The sequence below is a fragment of the Amblyomma mixtum genome, chromosome 3 (genome assembly GCF_055824585.1).
Source record: "Amblyomma mixtum isolate Tamu chromosome 3, ASM5582458v1, whole genome shotgun sequence".
NCBI lineage: Eukaryota > Metazoa > Arthropoda > Arachnida > Ixodida > Ixodidae > Amblyomma > Amblyomma mixtum.
Window position 1 is genome coordinate 160919826 of NC_143014.1, and position 27910 is coordinate 160947735.

Here is a 27910-nt window from a genome sequence, read left to right on the forward strand (position 1 = left end):
CGCGCTGTATCTGACCGAGAAATTTAGGGCTCTCATGTTCAGTCACCCGTAAACGATTTCTGGTCGCAGTTAGGTTCAACTGAGGAGAAAAAAAGCGCGAATTCCGGTTTTTGAAGCGGTTCATATCGGATCTGCTGAAAGAAAGCAAAACAAAAATTCGCAACAAATTCGATGCAACGCTTGAGATTTCATTGCAGGTAAACTAAGCGCTTCCGGCGCATGCACGAAATGTGTTCATGCTCAGTGGCATGAATAACCAAATTCTGCCTCCGACCGCTAACGTTATAACACTACGCAAAAAAAAAAAATTGTCTGCCACAGCTTGTTGGGTTCGGATCCCATACGTCCCACGCATCATTTGGGCTTAATCTCAATTCGTAATTTTATCCTCAGGAACACGCTGGTAGTGCCGGGGGCGTCCCACTTCGATGGCCGCTAATGGCACATACATAAGGGATCGAAAGTAAAGGTATGTGACAGAGGTCACGTGGTTACTGTTCTGGTCAATTTGACCTTCACTGCACACCACGGAGGAAGGAAAGAACTCAGGAGAGGCGCTTACGTCACATTTTTTGAAGCCGGCTCCCCCCTGCTCCCTCCCTACATGGCCGCAGCCTCGGCGCGCTTGCGCATGCGCAGCAGGCATTGCAGCAGACGACGCCACTGCGCCCCGCGTTACTATTGGCTGCCCCGTCGGCCAAAGACTCCCAGCAGCCCTTGCGAAAGCGCGTTACTTCCGGCACATTTTTTGGCGTGCAGCTTGGATAGCGAAGGCCTCTCCTGAGTTGGTGCAGACAGACCTGTCCTTGACAAACGTAAGAGCTCACGCTCTTCAAAGAGTCGAGGCAGATCGTGCACGGATCTTCAGCAGCATGCGGCGGCGCTTCTTCAGAGACGTGCACAGCCACGGACCGTGTCAGCGGCGATGCAAAATCACGGACGCATCGGCGAATGAGCAATTTTCATGGAACACAGTAATTACTTCTGCAGACAAGGCTTAGAGAAGACTGGTGAGGGGGGTAAAGTGGATGGGGAGGGGTCCGTAAATAATCGAAGCTCACGCCACGTGCGCAATAATTTGATGCCCATGCAGCTCCCACAGTGAACAGGCTGAAAAAAAAATTGCGTTCATCAGCCATGTTAACTGTAATGAGTCAGTGCAAACAGAAAAGGCTTGCCACTGCCGTTCAAGGTCGGATAGGCGGCAAGAAGTATTCCTCGATTCAGCAGTGCTGCGGGCACGGAGCCAGATAAATGGCCGAAGACATACGGCGAGAGGTTATCAAGGCAAGCTACCTTCGACGCATATAAGTGTGAGAAAGAAAAACAATAATTAGCGTCCGTGTCCTCCATCTACAAAACAAAAAAAAGGAGGAGAGGGAGTGTACAGCTGCAGAGATTACTGAGCTGATGCTCGTTTATTATTACGGTTTGTTTTGCTATAACGCCGAATGTTCTCCCTATACCTGCTCGTAAACGCTATCGTATAGTTCAGCGAACATCCATGGCGTTCCAGCAGAGATTCTCTGTCGCATAAGTGAACTGCTGTTGGGTCAGAGAAAAATTGCCGCTCTCCGTTCCCCGAGCCACCTTGTTGCTTTTCGCCTCATTTCACGCAAAGGTGGCTTATGGCGTTCCGAAGACTCATTGGCACGTCGTTACCGCAGCTCCATCTGGCCTGCGCTCGGAGAATTTCCTTTTCCCTGAATTGACGGCGCCTACTCGGCACGCCCACCACTGTGCGCTGTCGTTTGTGCTCGCCGATTGATTCCACATATGCACCGGGACGACTACGGCCAGCTAAGGCGGCTTCGCTATGCGCCGCCTTGAAAGCACGCCTCTGATTGGCTGATGACGTGATGCGCCGCATGCCTATGATCGCGGCCGCTGACGTTTAAGGCTCCCAGACCTGGGAAAATGGGTACACAACAAAGGGATTTGTTTTTGTTCGCCACGTAATGCAGCGTTGTTATCAGTGCTTCACAAAGATTTTGCTGAAATTAAGGAACCGGAACTTTTGTGAAAGCATTTATTCACTCCTTCGCGCTAGAGGGCTCCGATTCGATTTAGACCACCTGCGTCAATCCGATCAAATTCACAGGCGTTTGTGTGTCCCGCCGCGCCCGGGATTCGATACCGCGACCTTCGGCTCAGCAGCCGGCCGCCACAGCCACTGAACAGCCGGCGGGCTACAAGGCGAGACCTAATGGATCAACTCGAAGCGGATGCGACGGCGGTCGAAAGTAACAATCATTGCACAGCGCACGAAGGCAGATTTGCAAAGCAACATTTCGGTGGCATTAAAGAATCTGAGATTAAATATAATTTCTTTCCTGCGGTAGTTGCATGCGTTGTCTCTACATGCCGCATGCAAGTGCAGCGTGTAAGGGCCGTTTCACATGCTGCGACTAGAACGAAAATAGTCGGCCTAGTCGGTGACGCCGCAGTGCGATTTTCGCACAGTGCTTTCACATGCAACGCGTACCCAGCGAATTCGGTCGGAGGGACACGCAAGGTTGCTCGATGTTCGCATAGGCAACCCACGATTAAACGCGACAGAAACGCTGCACGGAATGTGTTGACGATGTTATGACCAGCGTGTTTTTAGATGCAAGGGAATATTTCGTATGTTTTGATTAGAATAAACAGTTTTGCTTACGCCGCGGGAACAGCTCCCACGCGACCCCACGCCGAGACGGCGCGTGACGTGACGTCAAGTGCGAGCTGTTGCCGCGGCCGGTCTCGACGCACGTGCGTTCTCGCTCGCGCGCCTGGAGACCGGTCGTGGCCGCGGCAGCCGCTCCCGCGTGACGTCATGTCACGTGCCGTCTCGGCGTTGCCCATTGGTCAGTCGCAGAGCGAACACACCGACGCTGCGACTGGATTCCAACCGGACGGAACTTGGTCGCAGGCCGTCTGCGGCTAGACCGACGGCCCTCCCCAGTCGCAGACCGACAGAATTCGCAGCGTCGCAGGCGAGAATCGCATGCATGTGAAACGGCCCTAAGGAAGAAAACAGCGCTCAAACGAAGACCAGACGACAGACGAGACGTGGACGTGCGCTTGACCATGCCTCGCATCGTCGCCGTTTGAGCGCTATGTTTTCTTCTCAAATATGGATCACCGACTAGCACAAAACTCATTCCCTTCTCACATAGAGTTTCTTACTATTACCTAGAGGGAAAGCTGGCAGCCGGTCTATGGGAGTTTGCATGGCGACCCCTCGAGACCACTTCAGCCACCATGGGCGCTCAAAGCATCATGGGGCGGTGAGCTACTTGTTGCGGAACTGCAACTTTTGGCCAAAAAATAATAGAAAAATTAAGCTGTTGGATAACTAAAAACGTCCTAATATTCAATATCTTGTCTAATGATTGCAACAAACGAGCAGAAAAGCATTTAAGTGCAAAGTTTGCCCAAAATAAGAGACGACTCGCTCTCCTATTGGCCTAGTAATGAACACTATAAAAACTAATATTTCGTAATTAACAGGCGCACTTTTAAAAGTAAATATGTTTTCAAAAAAGATGTTGCTTAAATACTATAAGAGGTTTTTTAATGGCATTTCGGAAAAGTGAAACCTTTTATTGGCGTCGTGTGTCGTCGCGTTTTCACTACTATGGGTTTTGCACACTGCGTTCGCGGGAAAGTCGTCTGCGCACACACGGACAGAGTTTTCGGAATGAAACGTCTTAGTAGTGCCACTCCATATTTCCGAAAAATTACGACTGTGCCGCAACAAGTAGCTCACCGCCCCATGATGCTTTGGGCGTCCATGGTGGCTGAAGTGCAGCGCCGCCAGCTTTCCCTCTAGGTAATAGCAAGAAACTCTACGCCTTCTCAACAGCGTATAGATGGATACAAGTAACGAATCCTACGAACGTTGAAATCGAGGCACAGCGCTCGTCGCTGACTACATGCATATGCCTCTATACGTACACGCTGATGCCCGAACACACACGTAACACACTTTATATGCGGGGCAACCTCCCACCGTTCATCTGTCTACATTCGCATACCTCGCTTTTTTGCATCATTACACGTCCACGTCCACTCATCCAATGAGAATGCTGCGGTATCATATACAACGCTATCATTATGCCCAACTAGAACCGACTGCATACTTTTTCTTTTCTCGGAGAGGGAGGGTAGGTCTGAAGCTCGCACAGGTACCAAAGAATGGAGGAAATGTACAAGCATCAAGCGTGATGGCGCCGCTGTCTTTTCCTGCATCGCTTAGAGGCAAAAAAATCCTTTTCCCGGGGAGTTCGTGCTGATCGCAGACACCGAGAATTACATGCATAGTAGGCAGGAACGAGGTGAATGTGGAAAATACAGCCCTGTCCACTACGACGACGACGACGACGATGATGATGAAAAAGCCATTTATAAAAAAAAAAAAGGAATACCAAATCTCATCTTGAGTACCCTTTCCAGTGCGAAATAGTACGCCTTCACGTAAGAAGATAAATCGATTCCATGCGGTTTAAACAGAAGCTTTGAAGTTTCTAAGACCATGCATTTAAATGTATACTGTCTAAAAGTAAGCAGTTACTTTGTTGTTCCTAGAAAAACGATACGCACAGGGAGGGCGCGGGGAGGAGGGGGAGGGGGGGGGGGCTGCAGGAGACGAAGCTACTCAATATGAAATTCAGTAACCGTAACTTGCCGCAGCCGGAGTGGTAACTAAAGCCCGGAACTTTTTACATGCAATTACAGGCTAATTCTTGAACGCCTAAATTGCGGCATTCTATAACTTGCCTGTCTTTTTCGCCAGTTATAAGAAAATGATGTCGTTTTGAGCACATTTTTGAGGGGGAATAGCTCGCTCATCCTGCGGTTGCAGAAAAGTCGGTGAAAATGACGAAAAAGTGACACCAACGATCCGTACAAGCGCCGAGCGAACATTCGACCCAGCAGCTACCAACCGCTGAATTTTGTGCAAAAATAGCGAAGGCGGCTTTGCGCGTGAACGCGCAAACTACGCAGGCGCAGTAGGCGGGAAACAGGTAAACATTTTCCGGGAAAACGGGCAGTAGATGGAGAAAATGAAGACCCTGATACTGCTCTGAAGACTGCAGAGGATCTGGCTGCACCAACTGATAAGCTGATCACCAGCCCCTGAACTCTGGCGCGTCGAGATCGCACCAGTAACCTCATGTTACGCGATGTAACCTCATTTTTCCAAAGTGAAATGCTGTGCTTGCGAATAAAGGAAAAGCTGCAAGGGTTAGGAAGGACTTCATGTATTACAACGTGGTAAGTACAGGAGTGCGAGCTCTCCATGCTCAACTAATGTATACAATCATTCGCCCTTCCACTGTAGCATTCGTGATTTTTCAATTGTTATTACCGCTCTAGTTTGCTGTGAAGCAGTGTCACTCCGGACACCTGTGTTGTTTTTATTATTTTTTATTTTTTATTAATTTAGATCTAGACACTTTTCCATTTTGAGGGTTGCTTTCCCGCCTGTATTTCTGGCTAAAACGATTACACAACAGCTGAATCAGATGAACGTGATAAGGCCAGACCCCGTGGTTGACCCCACGGAGGAAAGACCGCTGGCACGAACGATGTACTTGGGCAATCAACCGGTTGCAGCGTTTCACTGTAATGCTGCACGGAGTCGCTGTCCTGACCGGCACCACCACGCCAGTTAATTTATATGCTCGGAGAACGCCAGTGCCCGCTCCGGTGACTCAGTGTTTAGGCGCTCGGTTAATGAACCGGAGTACTCAAGTTCGAACCCGGCCGCGGCGGCCGCGTTTCGATGGAGGCGAAACGCAAAAGGCACCCGTGTGCTGTGCGATGTCAGCGCAAGTTAAAGACCCCCCAGGCGGTCGAAATTATTCCGGAGCCCTCCACTATGGCACCTCTTTCTCTCTTTCACTCCCTCATTCATCCCTACCCTGACGCCGCGGCTGAGGTGTCCACAGTGAAGTGAGGCTGTTACTGCGCCATTTAATTTCCTCTTAGACAAAGTTTAAAATTTAAAGGCATAATATCCCCGCTACACTGCATCCAGGAGTAGATCGTGCAACGGAATTCAATGCGTCCTTTACCGTACAGTCTAATGCGATTTGAAGATTATCACACTCGTTCCAGCTAAAGCGACCCAACTAATATCTGACACCTTCTTGTTAATACTGTAGGACTCCACTATGTTGCCAGCTATATCCTCATTGATGACGAATCCTGTAAGGTATCGGTAGTGCACGCGGGGTCATTGGGGCCGGTCATTCTTTCTCAGCACCCCGCTGCTGCCGTCTTCAATGGACCCCCCCCCCCCCCCCCCCTCTCCCCGCGACGGGACGGAGGGGTGCGCTCGAAGCGAAGAATGGCATTTCTTGGAACGATGCACGCGCACGAGGGCGCCGGGCCGCTCTGGTGTCCATCGCCCCGCGGTGCCAATTCGCGCTGGCTGGGCAAAAGAGCGGTGACAACTATGGGACTGAAGAGCCTCCACACGACGACACAATCCGAGGCGCAAGCGCTCGCGTCGAACGTCTCGTTCGAAAAGTCTGCAGAATTCCTGAGCGGATTAAGCACTGCCGGACAGAACGGCGTCAGGGCGCCGATGACGAGGGGGGCAATAGAGATGAGGAATAGCCGGCGACAGCGCGGCTAGCCGGGAGCAGCGAAGGCCCGAGTTGGGTGACGCTATTGACCGGGCATCGGTGAGGCGCCGACTAAACAGCCTTGGGAAGGCGAAGTCGCCCTGGAACGCAGGTCCAAGCTCGCAGTGGCAGTTACAGCGGTAACTGCCCGCTTAAGCCCGATAATCCCCAATTCAGAGACGACGCCAAGGTCGGGGGGTCATTGGGGAAACCGACGGCACGTGCTCGCACGAGTGTGTTTTGTGTTTGTTTTTACTTTTATTTTGCGAGGGAGAGAATGTTCTACCCCGCACGTGCTGGCATGACTGAGCGTTTGTGTTTGTTTTTGCTTTTATTTTGATATGGAGAGGGTGCCGGAGGGCTGGCCGTGCCCTTGAAGAGCCAATCATGTTAAGAGTGCAACATGATTGGAAGCTGCCAAATGTGGGCCGGGCCTTTAGGGCTTTAAAACCAGGCCCCGGAGCCAGAAAAAGGGTTCTGAGCTAAGGTCAGGTGCTATGCATCTTCGGCTATGCCGAGTAGGGGCCTCCCCTAGTGTTAGCCAGTTCCACTTTTTGTTGTTTTGTCTTTTTGCTTCTTAATGTGTCTCCACTGCCTAAGTTTGTATATGATGTAAATATCTGTATATAAATCTTCAAGTATTCCCTTTATCCCTGCGTCTCAACTCATCGCAAGACCGTCTCTGACGGGGCACTCCTGGTGCGAGGAAGGAAGATAAAGAAGAGGAAGTTAGAGCGCAAAAAAAACAACAAAGACAAAGTGGATACGAGGACGGGACAAGCGCTAACTTTCAACAACTGCTTTATTGAAGTGCGGGAAGGGAACCTAGCGGGGCCGCCGCGCATGCTCCGCCGCGCCGCGCTCTAACTTCCTCATCGTGAACTACCAACAGGCCCCAATTTCTACTCTGCTGAAGATAAAGAACTTGTGAACTTTAATAATTCCACACCTAGTTCTCGTCTGTACGCTAATCCACGATATCACAGCACGTACCCATTCTTCAGTACTGTATACGCCTCATCTGTCCTCTTAACTTCACTACGCCCTATGACATCCCATTTAATACCCGCTAATTCCTCCAACAACACTGCTAAGCTAGCCTCACTGGATAAGGTTCTTGCGTTAAACGCTACCAGGTTCAGTTTCAAATGGCGGCCTGTCCGGAGCCAGAGATCCTTAGCAACATCCGCTGCGTCACAGGTCTCACCGCCGCCTTGGTCAGTTGCTCCGCAGCCGCTGGGGACTGAGGGCCGAGAGTTAATTGGTTTGTTCATAGAAGGTTGTGGCCAAGTACTACACCAGGGTGGCCATATCGTGCTCTGGTGAGGGAGTGCGTTGGCGGTTCTGGTCACCGAGATCAGGCTGCACCCCAGGCCTGGTTGTGCAATTCCATCGACATGCGTTTTTTTTTAACCCGGTGGAGAATTGCGCGGCACCGAGATTCGAACCCCGGTCCTCTTGCACGCGAGGCGGATGCTCTACCTCTACCCTGAAGCTATCACCTTCAAATCGCGTTAGACTGTACGACTGTCGTCTGCGAGATTAGGCAAAACGCACAGCTATTGAATGCTCTTGTGGCCGGAGCGCCCCTTGGCTTGTCGCAGCGCAAGTAGAGCGCTTGTCACAGCGCTCTACTTGCGCCTTCTCCACGAACTATTCTCCCTGGCGATCGCCGTTTAACATAGGTCAGAGTGACACAGGTGGCGCTTCTCCTGCAGTGTGCCTGGCGAACAGTAAGTGAACAAAGCGGTACACTGCAAACAATTAGAGAGGTGCAGAGAACGCACGATGAGGACGACAGCAAGCCCAGCAGACGCTGAATACAATTTGTTCTCGCGATAATCCCCCCCCCCCTCCCAAAAAAAAAAGAGAAAAAACAAACATTCTGCAAGCACAGAACCGCGTGTAGATATTTCCCATTTATTTCAAGGGAACAAGAAATTATAGCCGCTATCCCGACAACACCACACGCGAAGTGCTGCGGTGAACGCATAGGAGGGATGGGGGACAGCGCGAGAAAAGGCGCCCGTCCGCCATTTCCACGTTTTATTTTTGCTTTCGTTCCCACGGATTCGGAGCCAAGGCCCTTGCAAACAGCAATCGGCAAACGCTTTGGCACGCTTCGTAAACCCTAATCACACAACCATCACTGTCTGCGGTCGGGAAAGGTTCTGCAGGGCTTCTGTGGGGAGACCGAAGCGTCGCCACGTTAGCGTGACAAAAATGACCTTTCAACGCGCACACGCTATTTCAGTCTCTGACAGACTTCCGCAGGAGGGTGCACGCAACTCTGGGAAACTCTCGCATTCACGCTTATTGTTAGTCGTGAGAATAAGTTTCTTTTTTTTTTCCAGCGAGGTTTTTCTGGTCTGTATGCCCACGTCGCACGGTCCGCAAAAGGACACTTAGAGAAGAAAAATATATATATCTTCGTTCAGTCAGCGTGTAATAATAAACTCGGAAACTAAAAATAAGTAGACCCATTCAATGCTGACATGTACGCCACCTATTTAGTTTGGTCGAACGGCTGGTACGGAATCGGTCACTTCTGCCACCCTCTGCGCATCGCTATACGGGCAATATGCGTACAGCGAAGACGCCTTACGTAATTGTTACGTCGGCACGTACGTGTAGGCGCAGCTGATAGCAACAACATACGAATTTCTTTCCCTGAGAATCCAGCGTTTTTAGAAGGTCTACCGAAACCAAAAGTGTACTGGCAGAATATGGTTTGAGAATGGACCCAAAACATCGAGACGGTAAGTTGGGACACCAGCTAACCGAACTTAACTGAACACTAGAACTGGTGCGGCCGCGAAAACATCCGTGACGAACGTTTCAGAGGGCGGACGAACTTTTAAAACTGGCGATTCATCGGCCACAAACGATGAATCGACTGTTAGCCCATTTCTTTCTACTTCGACGCAAGCGACAGTCATGTTAAACACGCACAGAACTACTTTAGCAATTTTGGTCCGCTGGCAAGCGTGCTAATACAGACCGAAACAGACATATTCAGAAAAGTTTACGGCATTTGGGATATGAAACCTTGTGAATAACGAAAGCGCCAAGAGAGTAACCTTCATTTATGCTGAAGTCAAAATAGCACGCAAAATAGCACTATAGCACGCGCTTCGCTGATCAATGCCCTTTTCACGGGGCATGGGGCAGCCGAGTATTACTTGCGTACAGTCGCGCTCAGTATAGCTTGCAACAAGCAAGATATGCTCGAAGATTCGTTCATGAAGCGAAGGGAGACTGACAGTGATCAAAATTTATGCACCCTGCTTCCGATCGAAAGGGTAGAGCTTTCTGCAGTGCGTATCCCGCCGAGTTCGGTTACTATTAAGTCCAATCGCACTACGGTCGTCACCAGTGGGCTTCAGGTCATAATGAGAGAAAGTGTACATTATACTGCCAAAGTCAACACAGAGCCCATCGAAGAGTGGGATAAGTCAGTTCAACAGATCACCTCGAAAGAAAGAAAAAAATCGTAAGCAACAACACCGTTCGAGGAACGTGAGCCCGAAAATAGCTATCCCTTTGACAAGCGTCACTGATTTATTTTCACGATACTGTTTCCGTCGACCACATTATCAGTCTTTTGGACCCACCACTCAGTTTCGTATACCTGCGTATACCTGATTTGAAGAGAAGCGACAAGGAAATGCCAAAACCTACCAGAACGAAACCATTCCAAAAAGAATTTTCGTTCCTATTCTTTCATCTCTCGAAGCTTGCATATTTCGCACAGCTTGCCTGCCCATACCCTAAACTTTACTGATCGCCAAACCGCAGATGCTCACAAGCAAGCAAAGCGGACACAAATAGTCGCGCAATCGGCGCCACAAATGGCGGCATCGCGAATGATTCGCGCGGCAATTGTGCCTTTCCAGGCATGCGAGGGAGGCCATTTGCGGCACGCGTCGAAGGCATCGAGCATTGGGCGGAAGCCCGCGCAAGGCCTCTCGATGCGACGGTCAATGTGAACGCAACCTTGAGACTCCGAAAGCCGCCACGATCGCGCTGGGGCGCAATTACGATGACGCCGCGGGCAGCTGGCGGCCAGTGCGCTGTTGACGATCCGTGAGAGCACGGCTTTCCTTCTGAACGCCGCGTGCAGCCCAAGAAAACAGATGGCGAAAGTCGGGGTGCAGGCTGGCGCAACAAGCAGCACAACAGTGTCATCATGGCACGAACGACTGGACTCGAGATTGTGGCACTCAGCCACGGAGAAGGAATGTCGTATCGATGAGCAATTGCACCCAATTCTGTCAGGATTGCATATGGCCTCCCGGACAGGGAACGCAACTAGACATTGACTGCGTGACACTAGCGGCACAATTATGTGAAATCTGCTCCGCACTCGTGCACCGTAATCTGCTATTCCAAGATTTTTTGCAAATGACGCGGACACGCAAATAGACGTGTACCGATTGTACCAAGAGTACAAAATAAATGCGGTCCTGCCATTCCGCTGGCGTCCAGGACATTTGAAATCCGTAGCACTAGTATTCTCTACAACACAAATGTCACACTAAAATGCTCCGACGTAACACAATACCCTGGAAAATTTCCTCGAGGTACTCGAGGTAATGTTTTGGTGTCAGAGCCAAGGACAGGATTAATTGGAGACATGGGAGAGGCCTTTGCCCTGCAGTAGACGTAATGAGGCTGATGATGATGATGATATCAGAGCCATATTCGCATGCCTCTGACGGTGCTCTTACTACAGGCGTCAGACGAAAAGCAAGTGGTTCGAAATATAAAAAAAAAATGAAAATCTGCGTTAACAACTGCAGGAGAATAAATACTAAGCGGTGCGAGGCGCGGTGACCGCACTTCGAAGCAATAATTAATAACACAAATATTTAATCACCCTCAACGTAAAAACCTAATTTTGCTGTTCGCTTTCATTTCTAAATACTAAAATCCTTCCCCTTCATACCCACCTTTCCTTTACAGCACGGCAGCAAACCGGTACCTAGTCCTGAACAGCTTCTCAGCCTTTCATTCAGCTCGCTCTCCAGCTTGAATCGTACGACACAGTGTGGATAGCGGCGGTGGTAACTTGTTGCAAGACTTAAAAGAACTGCTGCAATCGATGAACGCGGATATATGGCGTCGCGCCGATGCCTGTGTCACATCCCGTAGAATCAGGTCAGACGCCGGACGGCGACACTAGCAAAGGCACAACCGGGATTTTCCTTCACAGCGGAACGCAGTACAAGTGAAGCGAATAATCGTCGAAAGGCATGGCCCATTTCCAGACACAGATTGCAGTAGCTGCAGAGGCAGTATGTTTCGCGCGCAATAAAAATATTAAAAGCAAAAGAACCGACATGAAGAACACTTAACGTTTTAAAGGCACCCACAGGTGGCTTCAAACAACAACGACGGTGCTGACTTCGATCCGGGTGCTTTACGATCCAGCGGAAGCATAGCTCAAGCGAAAAATGAGAAGTGCAAATTGAAGCAACACGTGCAGCTTAGGAACGTGTGCCTAGGCGCTACTATGGCCATTAAGGGTTCAGTGGATAGCTTCGGCACAAGTTGCCAGATAGACACTGCGCCTTTCGGTAACACGTTGCTTCACACACTGTCTCTAAAATCGGGCGCCCCTGGGAGAGACACCCACTCCAAAGTTGAATGCTAAAAATTATGCAGCGCAGTACGCGGAAGCGAAAATAAGGACTATGAAGATTAAGCGGATAAGGCACATTTGCCATCATATCTGCTAACACTCCTTGGAATCTGTAGCTCCTAGAGAAAAATTGCAACGAGCAAGAAAAGAAGCTAGCAGTCGTATACCTAACAACAGCAGAGGAATTGCTGTTACCTATGCCCGCGGCCATATCGAATGTTCAAAAGGACGCTAAGGAAATTTCATGCGTCGCCCAAGAGCAACTGGTATTCGGGATATTAAGCCCGCGTTCACTGCGTTTCGTGCGCGTTTAGATGCTACGTTTCCAGGAGAAAAGTGCCGTCAATGAGCTACGCTTGCATTCCCCGCGCTCTCAACGCAACTATTGACGTCATGACAAATGCCACTAGTGAAGCCCGGGGTGTTTGTTTTTGTAACAGAGCTCGTCTACTTTGCTCCATGGCCAGCACGACCAGCCTTTTTTTTTTCCAACTGGCCATGACGGTTTAGCTAACCGCATGCGCCGCCGGTTAAGCAAACAGGGCGATAACGATATGTAATCTTATTTTTTTTTTCAGGCGAATAATACCACTGACGGTACCACCAGGGATTCGGTCAAAAACCAGAGCATCATAAACACATGAGCTCTGTAGTGCGGCCCAATGGTCCAAGCTCGTCATACAGCTCATTCTTCAACACACGGTCATAATCGAAGTTCACTTCAGCGTCCCTTTAATGGGGCACACCTGACCCTGCGCTGAAGACGGGAACGTGATTAAGCTCGCGTTGTTTTGTTCACACTGGGCGAGGTCGCCTCGAGGCCGCGCCGCGACTCTTGAGCAATTCCCGCCGATCAACAAACAACCAGAGCGCCATTCACCAACCGTGAAAGCGCGCACGCCTGACAAGGTCGGTCTGCACGGCACCATCACTCGACAACAGGCGACTGAACAGCCACACTCGCCACGGACATCCGAGGCAGAAACGCGGCCGAGAAACTCTGGGGTTGCTCGTAAGGCACCGACAATTTGCAACGCCTCACAGGAAGCGCACAAATTTGGACCCGCTGGCTCGGCTTCCCGTACGTACAAGCGAATGGAACAGACGGCGACACTTGGGAACACAAATGTGCTCTTTTTTTTTTCTTCATTTAAACGGTTGCTGTCATATAGGACTGGATGGTTTAGGTAAGAAGGTCGTTCCTCAAACTTTTTCTTTCCTTCTCTACCTCAACACCCTGGTGTGTAGCGCTGTACTCCACCCACAAAACAAACGTCATGCTGTGACGTCAGTCACGCCAATTTCCGGCCAGGCGAGGACGAGCGATGCTGGCGAAGTGGCCCCCGCAGGGCAAACACCCACTTCTGACGGGACTGTAATTCGCACCTCAACACGAACCCAGAACTTAAAGCAATACAGTAGGGCTGTTGACCTCGTGTCAACTATGGGGTGCCTTCATGCCACTGGTTCTCTCGGGAGACGCCATTTTGTTTCACGAACACTTCGAAGCGCTCTGGCATGGACATGAACGCCAATCTGAAAGAAGACTTCTGTTCGGGCCGCGAGATCGTTTTACACAGCTGCCAGGCATAGATGAGAATGTGGTCTTTCAAAATACTGCGACGCCCCAAAATCGAACCTGTTAAACTAAATGACGGAGCTGTCACCACCCTAAAACGACGATGACGCTGAGCTGTACGTACTACACCTTATCGAAGCGCCCTACATATACATATACGCGGAACACAGTGACACACGGACTAGAGCGCACCACGTGCGATTTTGCGAGCAGACGCATATCGCTTGCGGAGGAAGCGTTGCACCATGCTTAAAGTGCGCGGGAGCATTTTTTTTTAACCCGAACAAATTATGTACGAGAACACCATTAACGAGAACTTCGTACTCGGCTATGTATGAAAAATTACAAGAATTACTGATGACGCCAATTGGGCAAGGGAAATGAAATGGCTCGTTCAGGCGAAGTCAGTCACTCGTTTGACGACACGTGGGTATGACAAGTCTAACAGTGCGCAGTGGCGGCACCCTAACCGGCTGAGCGACAATTTTAAACAACAAATATTTATAAATTACAGGATTCACGCACATCCCTTAAACATAGCTCGAATACGTACAAGCAGCTTCTCTAGATATACCATGCAGCCTAAAATAAACTTTACGGACCCTCAGCAGTGCCATACAGCGCGCTTGAGAAAGCGCAAGAGTCATTATGATTAAAATTCGCGCCACCGAAACGCGTTCGCTCTGCTGGCTCAGCAGCCACGGAAAGGTCAAGCGTTGCGTACCGAAACCCCGCAAATGAAGGCTGCCCTGCTAGGCTTTGCTCGGGTCAAAAATTCTCGTTGACGGACAGCCAACATGCATTTCCACGCACAAACTGAGGAAAGGGGCATTGTGTTGCCGGTAGTCTTCAAGACCACGCGCGGAGGGGAGATCTGGGAAGGTTAAGAATACTTTACGACCGTGTTGCAAAGTCTGCGGCATGATTACCTACATTAAACAAATATACAAGACATCGTGTTGCTACATTACCGTTCCCACATCAACAAAGCCCTCCAAAATGCCAGTAAACAAAACACACTACCAACTGTAACCATGCGGCCGCAAATGACACTATATCGCTCCCTTCGTAGTTTGAAACAAAATTACGAAAAAAGTTAGAAAGGTTTCTGAAGGCTCCCTAGCAAACTTTTTTCGTAATTTTGTTTCAAACTACGAAGGGAGCGATATAGTGTCCGTTGCGCCCGCATGGCTACAGTTGGCTGGGTGGCGGATTTTTCGTTGAACAAAAAGACTCAAAAACAACCCCAATTAATGAAGATGGAGGGACACTGAGTAATGAACAGTCGACAGTGTATGCTCCTCGCTGAGACTTCCTTTCGTTTTGCGTGCTCTTCGCTTCTTTATCCTATCTTACGCACAATTAAGATGACCTCGCTTGCTTAAACGCCAATAACTTTTTTTTTCTTCCAAGCTATGCGTACACACAGTCCACACACAAGCGAGAATTCTGGGCACGAATCAAGTTTGTCGCGCAGCGGCCGCCGGTCGCAGTAGCTCCTTGCTCGCCTCGACTGACAATGCACCTCGAAGGGTAAGAAGGGGGGTGATGAAGGCATTGACGAAACAGTGTCAAAGCTATAGGCGATCGAAAACGACGGCGAAAACAGCAAACAGAGGGAGAGGTGGAGGAAGCGATTGAAAACGAGAGTGTCGCCGCCAGCCAGATAGGCGCGTCCGGCCAAGGCCGACGAAAGAAACGTAGCGTGTCCGGGCTCACTATGCTCACGCATGCCGCCCGCCCGCTTATCGCCACTGCCACCCGAGTCGGCGCCGAGGTCGCGCTAAAAAACGACTACGCGTGCAGGAAAGGAAAATGCGTGCCAGACGAGAGGGAGTTAGACGCAGTGCGCGCCAATCGACCCCAGTGAATGTCCTCGCTCCTGTTGCGCGCAGACAGATACTGCGATCGCGTCAATCGGGCCTCCACAGATAGCAGCTCTACGTAAACAAACGTACAGCATCGCGGGTGCACGAGTAACGTACGCTATAGCCGCCTCGGGCATCACTTTCTGGAGAATCGTGTGCTTCGGCAGGAAACTAAATCGCTCAGCTCGTGATCAACAGATAGGCCCCACGCTAACGAAAAGCGATTAATAAAGGAAGCCGCGCCGAAGCCACCTCCGGGGCATTGGGTAGCGCCTGCCGGAGGCCTGTCCTTGAGAGGCCGCAGCCTCACAGACCGACTGACTCCGATATTGGCACTCGCGACGCGAAGACGGAGACATGCCGGACAGCTAACCTCGGGTTATTTATTTTCGTGCACTGCAGGAAATTCGGCGTAAACTTGAATGTGACAAAAGGATTTGCCGGGCTAGTTGGTTCATTTCTGAAATAAAGATAAAGAAAAGGAGAAGAAGAGCCAATGCGTCATCAACCATGAAAGCAAGTATACTGATTGTGTTTCAGGGGTGGTTTACAGCATTCCGCTGAGTTGCGGTAAAGTATACATTGGACAGACTGGAAGATGTTTTAACGAAAGAGCACTAGCGGAACGTGAACAACAAAACAGGTGGATTCTTGGCTGATCACTGCAAGAAATGCGAGAAGAAAGACTGCGCACCGTGTTTTGAAAGGACAAGGTTTTTGGCAAGGGCAAAAGATAAATGGGAAAGATTAGTTATAGAAGCCTTTTACATAGGCACATCAGACACATGCGTCAGCAAGACGTCTATTTCCCTGACCTCGGAAGAATTCTTTTTTGAATGGTTTCGTGTAGGTTGCCCTGTTTACAAGTCTTTAGTCACCTTCTGTGAGGTTTGACAGATAGAAACTTTGAGAAAAATTTCCGGTTTGAATCGGTTTTCTTTGAGGCTTGACGACGATGTATAGAAAATATCTTTCTTTTCGTTCTGCCTTAGAAGCTTTTTAAAAGTTTTCTAGTAGTTTTAGATCAGTTTGGATCCCCTTAGGATTATCAATGTGTTTTAAGTTTTGCTTTTGCTCGAATTTTAACCTTGTTTTGACGAAGCCTTCTGAGATGATGCACAAATGCTCGCGGTGATTTTTAGATTATGAGGTAGTGTTGTTCACTGTTTAATTTGTTTTGACGCCGCCTTCTTGTAAGGGTCGCAGATGTGGTGCGTTCTTCTCGGTTTTGACCTGGTACTTTGTTGTTTTTCACGGTATTTTTAGATTGCCGCAAGCATCAAGTGCTGTAGAAAGATTTGTGCATTGTTGATTTTAGAAAAATCGATTCTTCATCTCGTCGTGAGTTGTTTCATGTTTGGTTTCACTTTTAGTAACCTTGTATGCATTGCTGAGCATTTTTCACTTGTTTGATAGGGAGGGCCGGCCCAGTGATAGCTTCAATTATGTTTTTCATGTTTTTGTGTTGAATTCGAAGATGGCATAATCTCGAAATTATCTTGTGCAATGTACGGGCTTGTCACAGAGAGCGTTTAAATATGGCTTGCGTATTCCTGAAAAATAAAGTCAGTCTGCGCTTCTAAGTGTCGTGAATGTGTCTCCCTTGTGTCCTAACCCTTTCGCGCAGTTAAACCTTTATTTGAATGTGACACTACCATTACATGCACCTGTTAACTAACCATATGGCTCTCTATCTTGTGGTGTCATTCTGGCTGCGTCGCGTTACATTGCGAGCATCTACACAACTTCAGCAGTGACTAATGGAAGAGATTCCTCTTCTGGAATTTCATCGGCGAGTATTTGAAAAAGCAGGTGCTCACTTTGGTACCTCACAAAGATGTTCAAACGTCTCGCATTCATGCGACATGCGGTGGGCGCACGTACCCTTAAATAAGATTGTAGAATGGGTAGAATGCACACACGAGAAAGCAAATTATCTTTTTTTTTTTAATTGAAACAGGCACCAACGTCTCTTACCAGCCCAGAATAGGCCGATCTCGCTCAGCAGACGCATAGGTATGCATACGTATCGCGCTCCTGTAAGATAAGGTGAGCACTACCACTCGATGTTCCGATGGCACTAGAGTCGATCTTGTAGGAAGGCCTTGCTGCAGACAGGGCATCAGCAGTTGCTAATCTATGCACACACAAGACGTCGCATACAGCATGCTTGCGCTGAAAGAATCTAACTGAAAATAGTAAAGGAAGGGGCGCATAAAGCGGAGGCATATGCCCGATACGCGGACATCTCGACCTACACATTACCGCGCACGCACACAAGAACACACACGGTGGCCCTGCAAATGCTACGATATTAAAATAACTGCTACATGAAACCAACGCTTGAATGCAGTTTTCCCAGCCAGAACTACAACTGCCACATGCTCAAAAATGTTGTATTAATAACTCAAAGCTCTCGTTAGGCATGTAACGTCCTGCCTTATTCATTCTTTGCCCTCATCTGTAGCGCTATTGGTTTTTATAATGATGAGTAGGGCCCGGCCTAAACAAGCCTATAAATGCCTAAACGGAGGATTTTTGCACTTGCCTGCCTTTTTGTCATTTTTTAGAAAATACTGCCTATTTAACTGCATTTTTTGCCTATAAATGCCTAAATCCGGTATTTCGGTCCTCGGTGCCGTTTTTCAATTTTGAGACATCTGCTAAGTATGGTGAATGGCGCGCGCCGATGCACGCACAAAAGGCGCGGGTTTCTCCAAGCGTTTTTCTCGTAGTGTAACTTGAGCGAAGTGTTTTTCTTCAAGTGTATCAAGAGGCGAGCTTGGAAAGAGACCTGTCATGCATAGTGCAAACTTCTCAACATTGACGGCAAGGATGCCAAAGTTGGAAATGGCTGACTCTCAATAGATGAATCATTGACGGCAGTCGCCGAAGTACCAGCAGCACTTCAGGGACTGGAAGGAAAGGGCGCTACTGCTTCTACGAAGATGCAACAATTTGTAGAAAAAAAAAAACAGAGGCCTATAAACAATGTCACAAATCAGAGACTTTCTACGCGGAGACGTAGGGCCACATTACCCAAGGCCTGAGCCACTATCAACTCTCATGTTTAGGTTCGCGCCACTAACTTCATGTGACGTCGAAAAAAGCCTTTCAAAGTACAAAGCTATGCTTAGCGAAAACCGAAAGAGCTTCAAGTTCGAAAACCTGAGAATTTGCTTTATTGCTTCAGTTGAGGACTGCGTATACGCTCCGTGCTAACTGACAAATCTTGTGCTAATAAATAAAGAGTATTATTCAAAGCGCCTATGTGTGCTTTATAGCGCCTATTTCAGTATTTTTTAGAGCTTAGATGCCTGCCTATTTCGGGGTTCTTTAGTGCCTAAATTTCCGGGCCCTAATGATGAGATATGTAACAGTTGTGAATTGTTTGGTTTAACGTCTGTTTAACGGGGTTTAACATGAGCAACGAAGGAAGCCGTAGTGGAGGGCTCCGGAATATTTCAGACTACCTAGGGCTCTTTAACGTGCGCTGACATCGCACAGCACATGGGCGTTTTTGTATTTCGCCTCCATCAAAATAAGGCAGCAGCGGCCAGGATCGAGCCTGCGACCTTGGCATCAGCAGCCGAACGCCAAAGCCACTAGGCCAACGCAGTACGAGAGTCACATGGAAATGACATTGGCATCCTTACTATAACCTGCAGTATTAATCTGTGCCAGACATATACTCAGTACAAGTGCTGTAATATGTTAGTCAAAGTAATGGCATTACCACATAATAGCCACAAACTGTCACGCTATGAGTATTCATTATTCTCCTGTGATCATTATCTTTCCGCTTTCGCGAGAATGGAGGAAAAATGTGTCCAGCGACGGCAACTCACCGTGCATATGTCCGAATAATCGAAAAACAAAGCAGGAACACCTGATCTAGTAGAAGCTCTGCGGCAGCGACGTTACAAGACTACGACGCTGATGACAATACTGTAAGAGCTACTGTACTGTTTGCGCAAATTTATCCCAGATATGTTGAGTAGCCTTGAACAGAGTTTTGCTGAAGAAAGCACAAATGTGCAGACACAACACAGGAATTCAATACACTGCTTCAGCTGCTGCCTAATGTAGTGAGATAGCTATTAAAGGCAATTTCGGAGTGTCCGCTGCAATAGCATAATTAATATGTAATATATATAAAAAAAAACACCGCTAACAAGGTTAAAAAGGGACGTTATGCTAGGCGGGAATAAACATACAGCAAGAGTGAAACCGTAAGCACGACGGGCATATAAAGGCAAGAAAATGCCCTCACTGGTGAAAGGCATAACGCTTGTAATTGTCTGTCCGTAATCGCTCATATGCGACAAACGCAAATCTATCAGCCAGCAAGACGTGACGGGAACATTTGGTGCGAGCGCATGTAAAGATAGTGACTCTGCCGCCCAACTCGAGTCCAGAGGGCAATCGGCACAGATGTTTACCAAAACAGCTACAGAGGCATCGTCACGGCGGGAGAACGCGCTGGCCGATATCTCTACGCGCTTTCGTCACGCGGAGATAGGCGCGCGCCTTCTCCACGCCAAAACGCGCATCAGGCTTCCCCGCGCGTCTTGCGGCGTATGTCATCAGCGCCTCGCCCAGCCGGGCCAACCGCCGTGCACGCGCGCGCACACGCCAGAGTATCGGTAGATTTTTTTTTTTTACACCACGTGCTGTACGCGAGTCTCAAAACAAAGTATAAAAATAAAGGAAAGGAGCGCTTACCAACAGTATGATGCAAAAGTTGAAAAGGCCACGATAGTTGGTCCATCCGCGCGAACTGCTGAATAAAGAGTCGCACGGCTTGTGAATCCTGCGCAAGAGAGCGGATGGAACGTCCTTCGTCACTTGTTCGGAACCGTCGGCCATCCGCGGGCTCGCAGCCGCCCCCGCGACGGAAGCGGCGCGGGCCGACTTGGCGACAGGCGAAAGCTTGCCACCGCTCTCCATCCCTCGCTTCGGCGCGCACCCAACTTTTACGAGGAAAACGCTACGCACAGCAGCGAGAAAGCCGCTCAGCAAACAAGCACCCCAAAGGGCCGAAACGACCACTCTCGCCCGCGTAGCTGCGTGCTTACTCGACTCGACCGACACCGCCGGCTGGTTTCGGTATCGGCCTGCCTTCCGAAGGCCAGACCAGCAGCGTGCCGCTAATAACTTGCTAGCGGCCGCTAGGGGCTCAGGCAGCGCTGCATGTTGTTCGCGCTTCTGAGAGCGGATCGCAACGGTTTCGCACGCATGACGGTTCTGCTTCTCTGTTAGAAATGATGAGCGAATGCATCGGGTGGATGTTTTGTTTGGGTAGTTTAACACCAGCAGCGGTTTGTCGCAACACTTTTGGAACTGATTTTGGAATAAACTTGGAGGTCATTCTACGCATTTTGCGCATACACAAAACAGCTTTTTTTTTTTTTTCAAACTCTAATTTACTGTGCATGGAAATCTAGAACTTTCTAGCCTTCAGTGGCACTTTTTGCGGGTTTCGAAACAAACTTCGTTCGTCTACAGAAAGTAAAGAAACAATACATCTACAAGCGCCCATTATGCGGTCTGTATTTAAAGTGACAACTGGACTTAATTTCATTCCATTCACATTTACCAAAGCTGCGACCAGTTATCAACACTCTCCTTCCGAGCGATACCCAGTCTGCTGGGTGTTAGAAAATGAATCAACTCCGGCCTTCTGTGGACAATGCGAAGCATCGAGGTCAAGTTTTTAGATGTTCGCACAGAAAAGGCAAAACGCAGAGTGTCAATCAAGGAATGTGAAAAGACCTAAGTTCAGAATATCCATTCTTCATAGCTATCCTGAAAATTTATGGCCTGACAAAAATTCAGTCGCTAACTGGCTAAAATCAGCCTTACTCACACATGGAGCTGTAGAAAACGTCCGTAATATTTTAGGGGGCTACCCTCATGTACAATTTGTCGATTAGCAACACAGGCGCAAGGCGACTCGCTTGTTGATTGTACGTCGTCTATGAGTGGTGCATTTCCAGCCTATGTCAACACTTCATGGCAGGTTAATTACCGCCTGAAGCGATCGCTGTAAACGGTTCCGAAGCTGCCCGAGAGTCACTGGGGCAAAGGAGATCAGAAGCTGCGATAGCAGGGGCGGAAGTCCGTACCGGTACTAAATCAGTGATTTGGCCATTAATGGCTGCACACCTTTGTTCATACCAGAACGAAATGAACCCTGGTACGGCATACGATTAGAAAAAAAAATGGACAGTGAGCGTAGCCATCGTTCTGTGCACCCAATCCGCGAGAAAATGCGCCCCAACATGCTCCATTATACGGGCGTTGAAGCCCTCAGCTGTAGCTGCAAACCGTTATTAATAAAGCCGCCCCCCTCGGACAGGAAACGCCGATTGAAACACCCAAGCAGAGCAATTAAGATATGAAAATATCCCAGATATCATGCCACTCTGTACTGCTACGGCTCATCTCACAGCAATTAACGCATGCAGCGTCACATTCAGCCTGGCGAGGAAAGAAAAAAACAAGTGACTTCAGGACCGATATCTGAAAAGGGTGTTGGCACATAAAGATGCAAGGATAAAAAAAAGAACCGACGGTTTATCTCGCAACCGAGAGCAGATAAAAAATATGAAACGCTTTCCGAGAAATTCCAAACGCCAACACACACACTGACGGGTATGTCGGTGAAACCACCGCATTTCAGCAAATCGTGAACTCAAATCGGTGGTGTAATGCCAGCTTCAACAATTGCGCCAACTTTGCCAGAATCCGTGCAGCCCATAATTTAGTATTGCAGAAACTCTGCGAGACAACGCGACGCAGGAACAAGACGACCGCGTCATGCGTGCGTACGTTCATGGGCGTACAGTGTACACACGCCCACTTAATCACTCATACAGTTACGTACACACCAGCGCGCAAGCGCGTACACAGGGTCATCGCAGTAGCGTCAGCTATAGGGGTTAAGGAAAAAAAAATTGAATGCGGCGCAAATGGAAGCTCAAACAGCGAATGCAGCAGTTTAGCAAGTGGAAAGATACCAATAGAACACTAAGCGCCAGCCGAGAGTCACATGGGGTGAAAATGTTACGAAATTTTCAGGGACGACGCAGCAACGCGGCTGGCGAAAAAAAAAAACGCGAGTAATTATCAAACACGAGTAGCCACTGTCGCTGATTCCAGGCTTATTGACATCACGTAAACACTGGTCTTTTTTTTCGTGGTCTCGTGCCACGCCATGGAGAATTTGGGAGTAGCATGGGTGCCTGAGCTACGCTGCTGGGAAACAAAAAAAAAAGATGGAGAGAGAGAAAGATGAGCAGTAACAGAAAGTATAATTTCAACCTCCTGGGGATCTTTAACATGCACTGGAATCGCACAGCACACGGGCGCCTTTTGCATTCCCATATTCCATCGAAACGGGGCCGCCGCAACCTGAACTGAACACACGTCCTGGGGCTCAGCAGCCGACCGTCGTCACCACCGAGCCATAGCGGCGGGAGAAGGTCAATGTCAACAGCCACAGCTGTGATGAATTTTGTGCACTGACTCAGCTTTCACTATTTGGAGGCCCTTAAAGGCGCTATTAAACAGGTTATACTGTGGTGAACAACGCATGAAGGACGCGTCAGTAGTCAAGGCATCCACAACCCGTCGTACTAGCACTTTTCATTCGCGCGACGGCGCGATTATTCACAAGACAGATTCTGCGCGATTTTTGGTGACCGACACAAAATTCTGATGTGAATATTAGGCCCTTGTTAAAATTAAGCCCTTTACAGAACACACATGTGCAGCGTATCACGTAACACGAACAACGACAGGTTTAAAAAACATGTATGCTCCGCGTCGGAAAAGAAATGAAGCTGTAGTGTTGCTATTCGCCTCGAGAAAGCAAGAACACCTCCACATTTCTGTTAATCTTATTTACCTAATCCCCGATTTAACCAGCGGTTTAAAGTTGCAAATAGAAAGTTGGAATAGGAGCTTCTAGAGCAGGAATAAAACACCATGAACGCCGCCTTATCTGGGAAGATATAGCTTTGGGCTCCATGTGCGCGAAAAAGAGCGACGCGACAAGGCGGCGCGGCGACGTTCGCTAGGCAACCTCCAATCAGGCGAAGGCGACGTGCGCCAGCGACGGGCACAGCGGTCTCGGTGCTTGCGCACTCGAGAAATGTAACCGACAAGCCGATTGTTCTGTAATTTAAATGTTGCAGGTCTGCCTCACAGCTACAGCAAAGCAAATATTTTATCTACGGCGGCGATCACCAAGGCGACGCGCTTGTTGAGGTCAAGGCATCTCCTTCGACAAACCGGAAATGGCCTGTGAGGGGGTCTGATTGGCTAATCGCGGGGGTCTTCCGGGCGAAGAGCGAAATTTTCTGTTCCTGCAGATCCGAGCGACGAGGCAAGCGACGCGGCAAAAATGCTTCGCGCGACGGTGTCGCTCGTCGCTTGCGGCCGTCGCCTTCGCGTGAGTTTTCGTGTACACGGAGCTCAGCCTTTACCCATTTTTATGCGCCTTGAGACATGCACGCACAACGTCGGAGCAGCAAAAGAAAGTGGCATTTTGCGCCTGCGCGCACGCTGCAGGTTAGAAGCTCCTGCAACGTGAAGAACATCAGTGCGCCGCATCAACGAGCGGTCTATTACAGGAGCACTGTCAGGTTTGGAATGTTCAGAATGCGTTGCCCTAGACATTTCGGATTTCGTGTGCTTTGTCACAAGCGCAGTACATGCTTTTACAATAAAGGCACCTCTATAAATACTACGAACTTTCCAATTTCCTTTTGAAACTGAACAAGTTATGAAATTAAGCTTCAGTGTACCATCGACTGCCTAACAATTAAATTTAAATAATTAGGCTGCAGCATGACGGGAAAAATTGGTAGAAGTTTTACGTAGCTAAACCAAGCAGACGTGCGAAAGCAGGGGTGCATTCTTCAATTGGAGGAGACAAGCTCTGCCTAAAGGCTATGACGCGATATCTTTTAAGTGGGTTGATGCCCATATATGCAGAAATAGCCATTCTCTACTTAACATTCATAGATTGCGGAGAGTCCCCATATACCACTACCAGCGCAGTGGCGCAGCAGTTAAGCGATGCACCTCTGCACTGGCAGGTGGCTGTTTCTATCACAGCCACCGGTATAGGATTGTGCGACCCATGTTGCTCTTCCCGAGCAGCTTCTCGAGCGGCTGGCGCGACGCTCCTCCGAATTTACCCGAGTTACTACCTGAGCTTAACCGAGTAACTCGGGTATAACCCGGTTCGGGTTGCTAGGCAACGGCACAAGAACGAAAGAACGTACATGGTTGGTCAAAAGTTCCCAGGCCACAGGGTTTGCTTTTCAGTGGCACACCCTGCCACTTATGAGAGCAATAAAGGCATCAAGTTTCGCAGAAGTGAGAATGATTCTTCTCCGATCCTCTATAGAGGTTTTGGCCTTCGGGGGTGCAGTAACTGCCCGACTATAGCGCTAGAGAGCAGACCCTGAGGAACTTTTGACCAACCCCGTACGTACGTAGGGAGTCTAGATTCTTGGTCTGTGTTGGTGAACGTGTGAGTACTTTCGCACTAATAACTGAGCGCTTTGAGATAACTAGCAATCTTCCGATTTTCTTCAAGAGTGCTTGAAAGTCGGTCTTCCGATCGACACGTCGAGTCAAATAATTATGTTTCCTTTAACAAAGCGTAGACTACGCTTTTGGAGGTGGAACTTCCCGAAGGTGGAAGCTTCACTCGGATAGGCTTTACATGGACGACGCCGGAATTTTCGCCAAGTGGCACTGGTACTGCTACCGCAGCGAAAGGTTGTGTATTTCTCAGTAAAATCTTCTTTGTTTCATAATGCCGCGTTCTCGTGTAATATCTGTGCCTACCGCAGGTCATTGTTATTATGTTTTATGCTCTTATTTACTTTCTCTTGATTCTCGCTAATGTTAATTTTATGTATTTTTTAATTAACAAGTTTCTTAATTACGCTTTTAAGGTTATGCCTTTCGTAATTGTGCTTTTATTCACCCAACCAAACGATTCAGCTGGCAAAATGCGACGACTTCGATGCTAGTTTGCACAACCCTTCTGTATCAACGCAGTCCTTAGTGGATAGAGAAGGTGACAGGTTCAGCAAGCGATAATCAGCCATTAAATGTACAAGCGGAGAGAACATGCGCAGGAGAGACTTTTCGGCTTGGAACAGCGAGGGTGAACATGAACTGTTCTCATGGGATTAGAAAAACCAGCAGTCAAACATTTCTGAACTCTATCCTCAAAACTGAAGTGACTGTGAAGCAGTATATGTGATGCGTTCACCGTTTATTTCGGTGGAGCATTAAGAATGGCGCTCACTGTAAAATAGCTCAAGTTCTAACTTTTAGACTGATCCTGGGCAAATATATCACAGGGCCTCATTTCACCCAGCTTGTTAAAGGGAAACTGCATAGGTTTTAGAAATCAACGAGCTTAAGAGGGTCGAATGTGTGAAACCTGCAGGTAAAGCATGCGAAGTCTTTTTGGGCTAGCACTTGAAATAGTGAAGTAATCGCCGATTAAAATCCGGACGCCATTCCAGCTTCTCCGCAGCGCACAACGCCAAGTGGGGGGCGCATGATGACGTCATCGAAGGTATGGGTACATCTCCAACGCACAAACGCGTGCTTTGAAGGAAAAAAACCAACGCCACCGAAGGCGAACCCTGCCGAGAGTTGTTTGGCAGCGTCTAACGCGTCAGGGCAGGGTTGTGGCTGACGACAGCGGTAATTTGAAATCATACCTTCCATGACGTCACGCTGAGTTTCCCTGCACTTCTCCAGTGCATTGAGGAGAAGCGCAAAATTCAATCGTCGATTACGTCACTATTTTAAATGCTAGTGAAAAAACACTTGGCATGCTTTACCTGCAGCCTATAAAGATCTGTATCCTTGAATGTCGAGAAATTCTCAAAAAAGTGCTGCAGTTGCCCTTTAATGAGGCTCGGTGGAGTTTATGTCCGGATTATTTCATGCCCTCAAGGTCAGTGGGACCGTCAATCTCCCACCCGATGCCTGGCGTGTGTAGTGGGGCGCATTATGCTGTACTGCCAATGATTGCAGAACTGTTGTTGAGCAACGGAAATCTGTTTTTAACTACAAAACCTAAATAAACTGCTGCTGCCTTAAATTTTATTATTCTCATTTATGTCTGCTCGAGCTTAACAACTATCATGTTGGAATACAATGCGAACTCAGCCTTTAAAGAAAAAAACAGAGGCCTTTTGCTTTTTCACCGGAGATGTGCTAAGCAAGTATTTGCGTTCTTACGACATGGATCCTTACGAGCTGCACATTAATAAAACGGTGACGTAGCGATGTCGTATGCGCTCGTTTCAATTCCGTCCGGCAGAAAGTTCAGAGGGCGCACAACCGTCGTGCTTTCGCAATGCCGTCTTCCCCGCACAAGCGCTGCACGACAGTGCGCCAGCTGGTTACAGCGACTGTCGCCAGGAAGCGCCAGCGCGGCTACCTCAAGCCACCGCAATTCCAACGCCGCTTCTGGCGTCAGTGAATGCGTGCGACACGAACGTGCGTGGGAACTGGTTCTTCACGCTTTAGCCAGGGAAACCCGGCGCGCGCGTACGCGTGTGATTGTGAGCTAGGCCATGCGGTAAAGCATTCTCCGAGCGTCTCCCGTACGTCCTCGGAGCGTCACCTCCGGTTCGGTGTGGGCGATTACTCGCTTGCATCCCCGGTTGGTGAGTCGAACGACCTCGATCCCCCTGACGTAGTCTTTGAGGAACTGCCCCTCGTCATTTGCTAGGCGGTGTTACCATCTATTGAGGCAGGAAATGTCATTTGTGCCACTATATAGTACTCGTTTGTTCCAAGCAGCACGGACCCCCGTGGACGGCTTGGTTGCGATTGCGAGAGCATCAAAAGCGGATCTAGGCAGCACCTAAACGTTATATTAAAGTTACTTTTTTGCTCTGTTTTAGTCAACTGCTGTGGCATTGTATCAACTACACTTTTTCTAGTGTTTTTAAAACGTTACAAGTAATGTTTGTAATAATTTTTTCCTAGCTTTTATAGAACATTCAAACAACATATCTGCAACTTTCGCTAAAATGGTAGAGTATAATCCTGCAGGACCGGATATTCGTCACTTGTGAGAGTAGACATCCACAATCAACATCATACAAGGAGCAACGTCGGCGACAGTTCAGCGCAGCAATGCAGCACT

At 48.8% G+C, this 27910-nt stretch overlaps 1 protein-coding gene across 2 annotated transcripts in view; it reads right to left on the minus strand.

Moving 5' to 3' along the window:
* Window positions 1–27910, minus strand: part of mdy (diacylglycerol O-acyltransferase) — a 175720-nt gene that overhangs the window by 78347 nt on the left and 69463 nt on the right. The window contains exon 2 of one of the 2 annotated variants that reach the window (XM_089581706.1): window positions 20434–20521. In XM_089581706.1, the coding sequence (XP_089437832.1) occupies window positions 20434–20521 (88 nt within the window). Of the gene's footprint in view, window positions 1–20433; window positions 20841–27910 lie in introns of those variants that run through there. The other variant, XM_089581705.1, reaches the window with a different exon arrangement.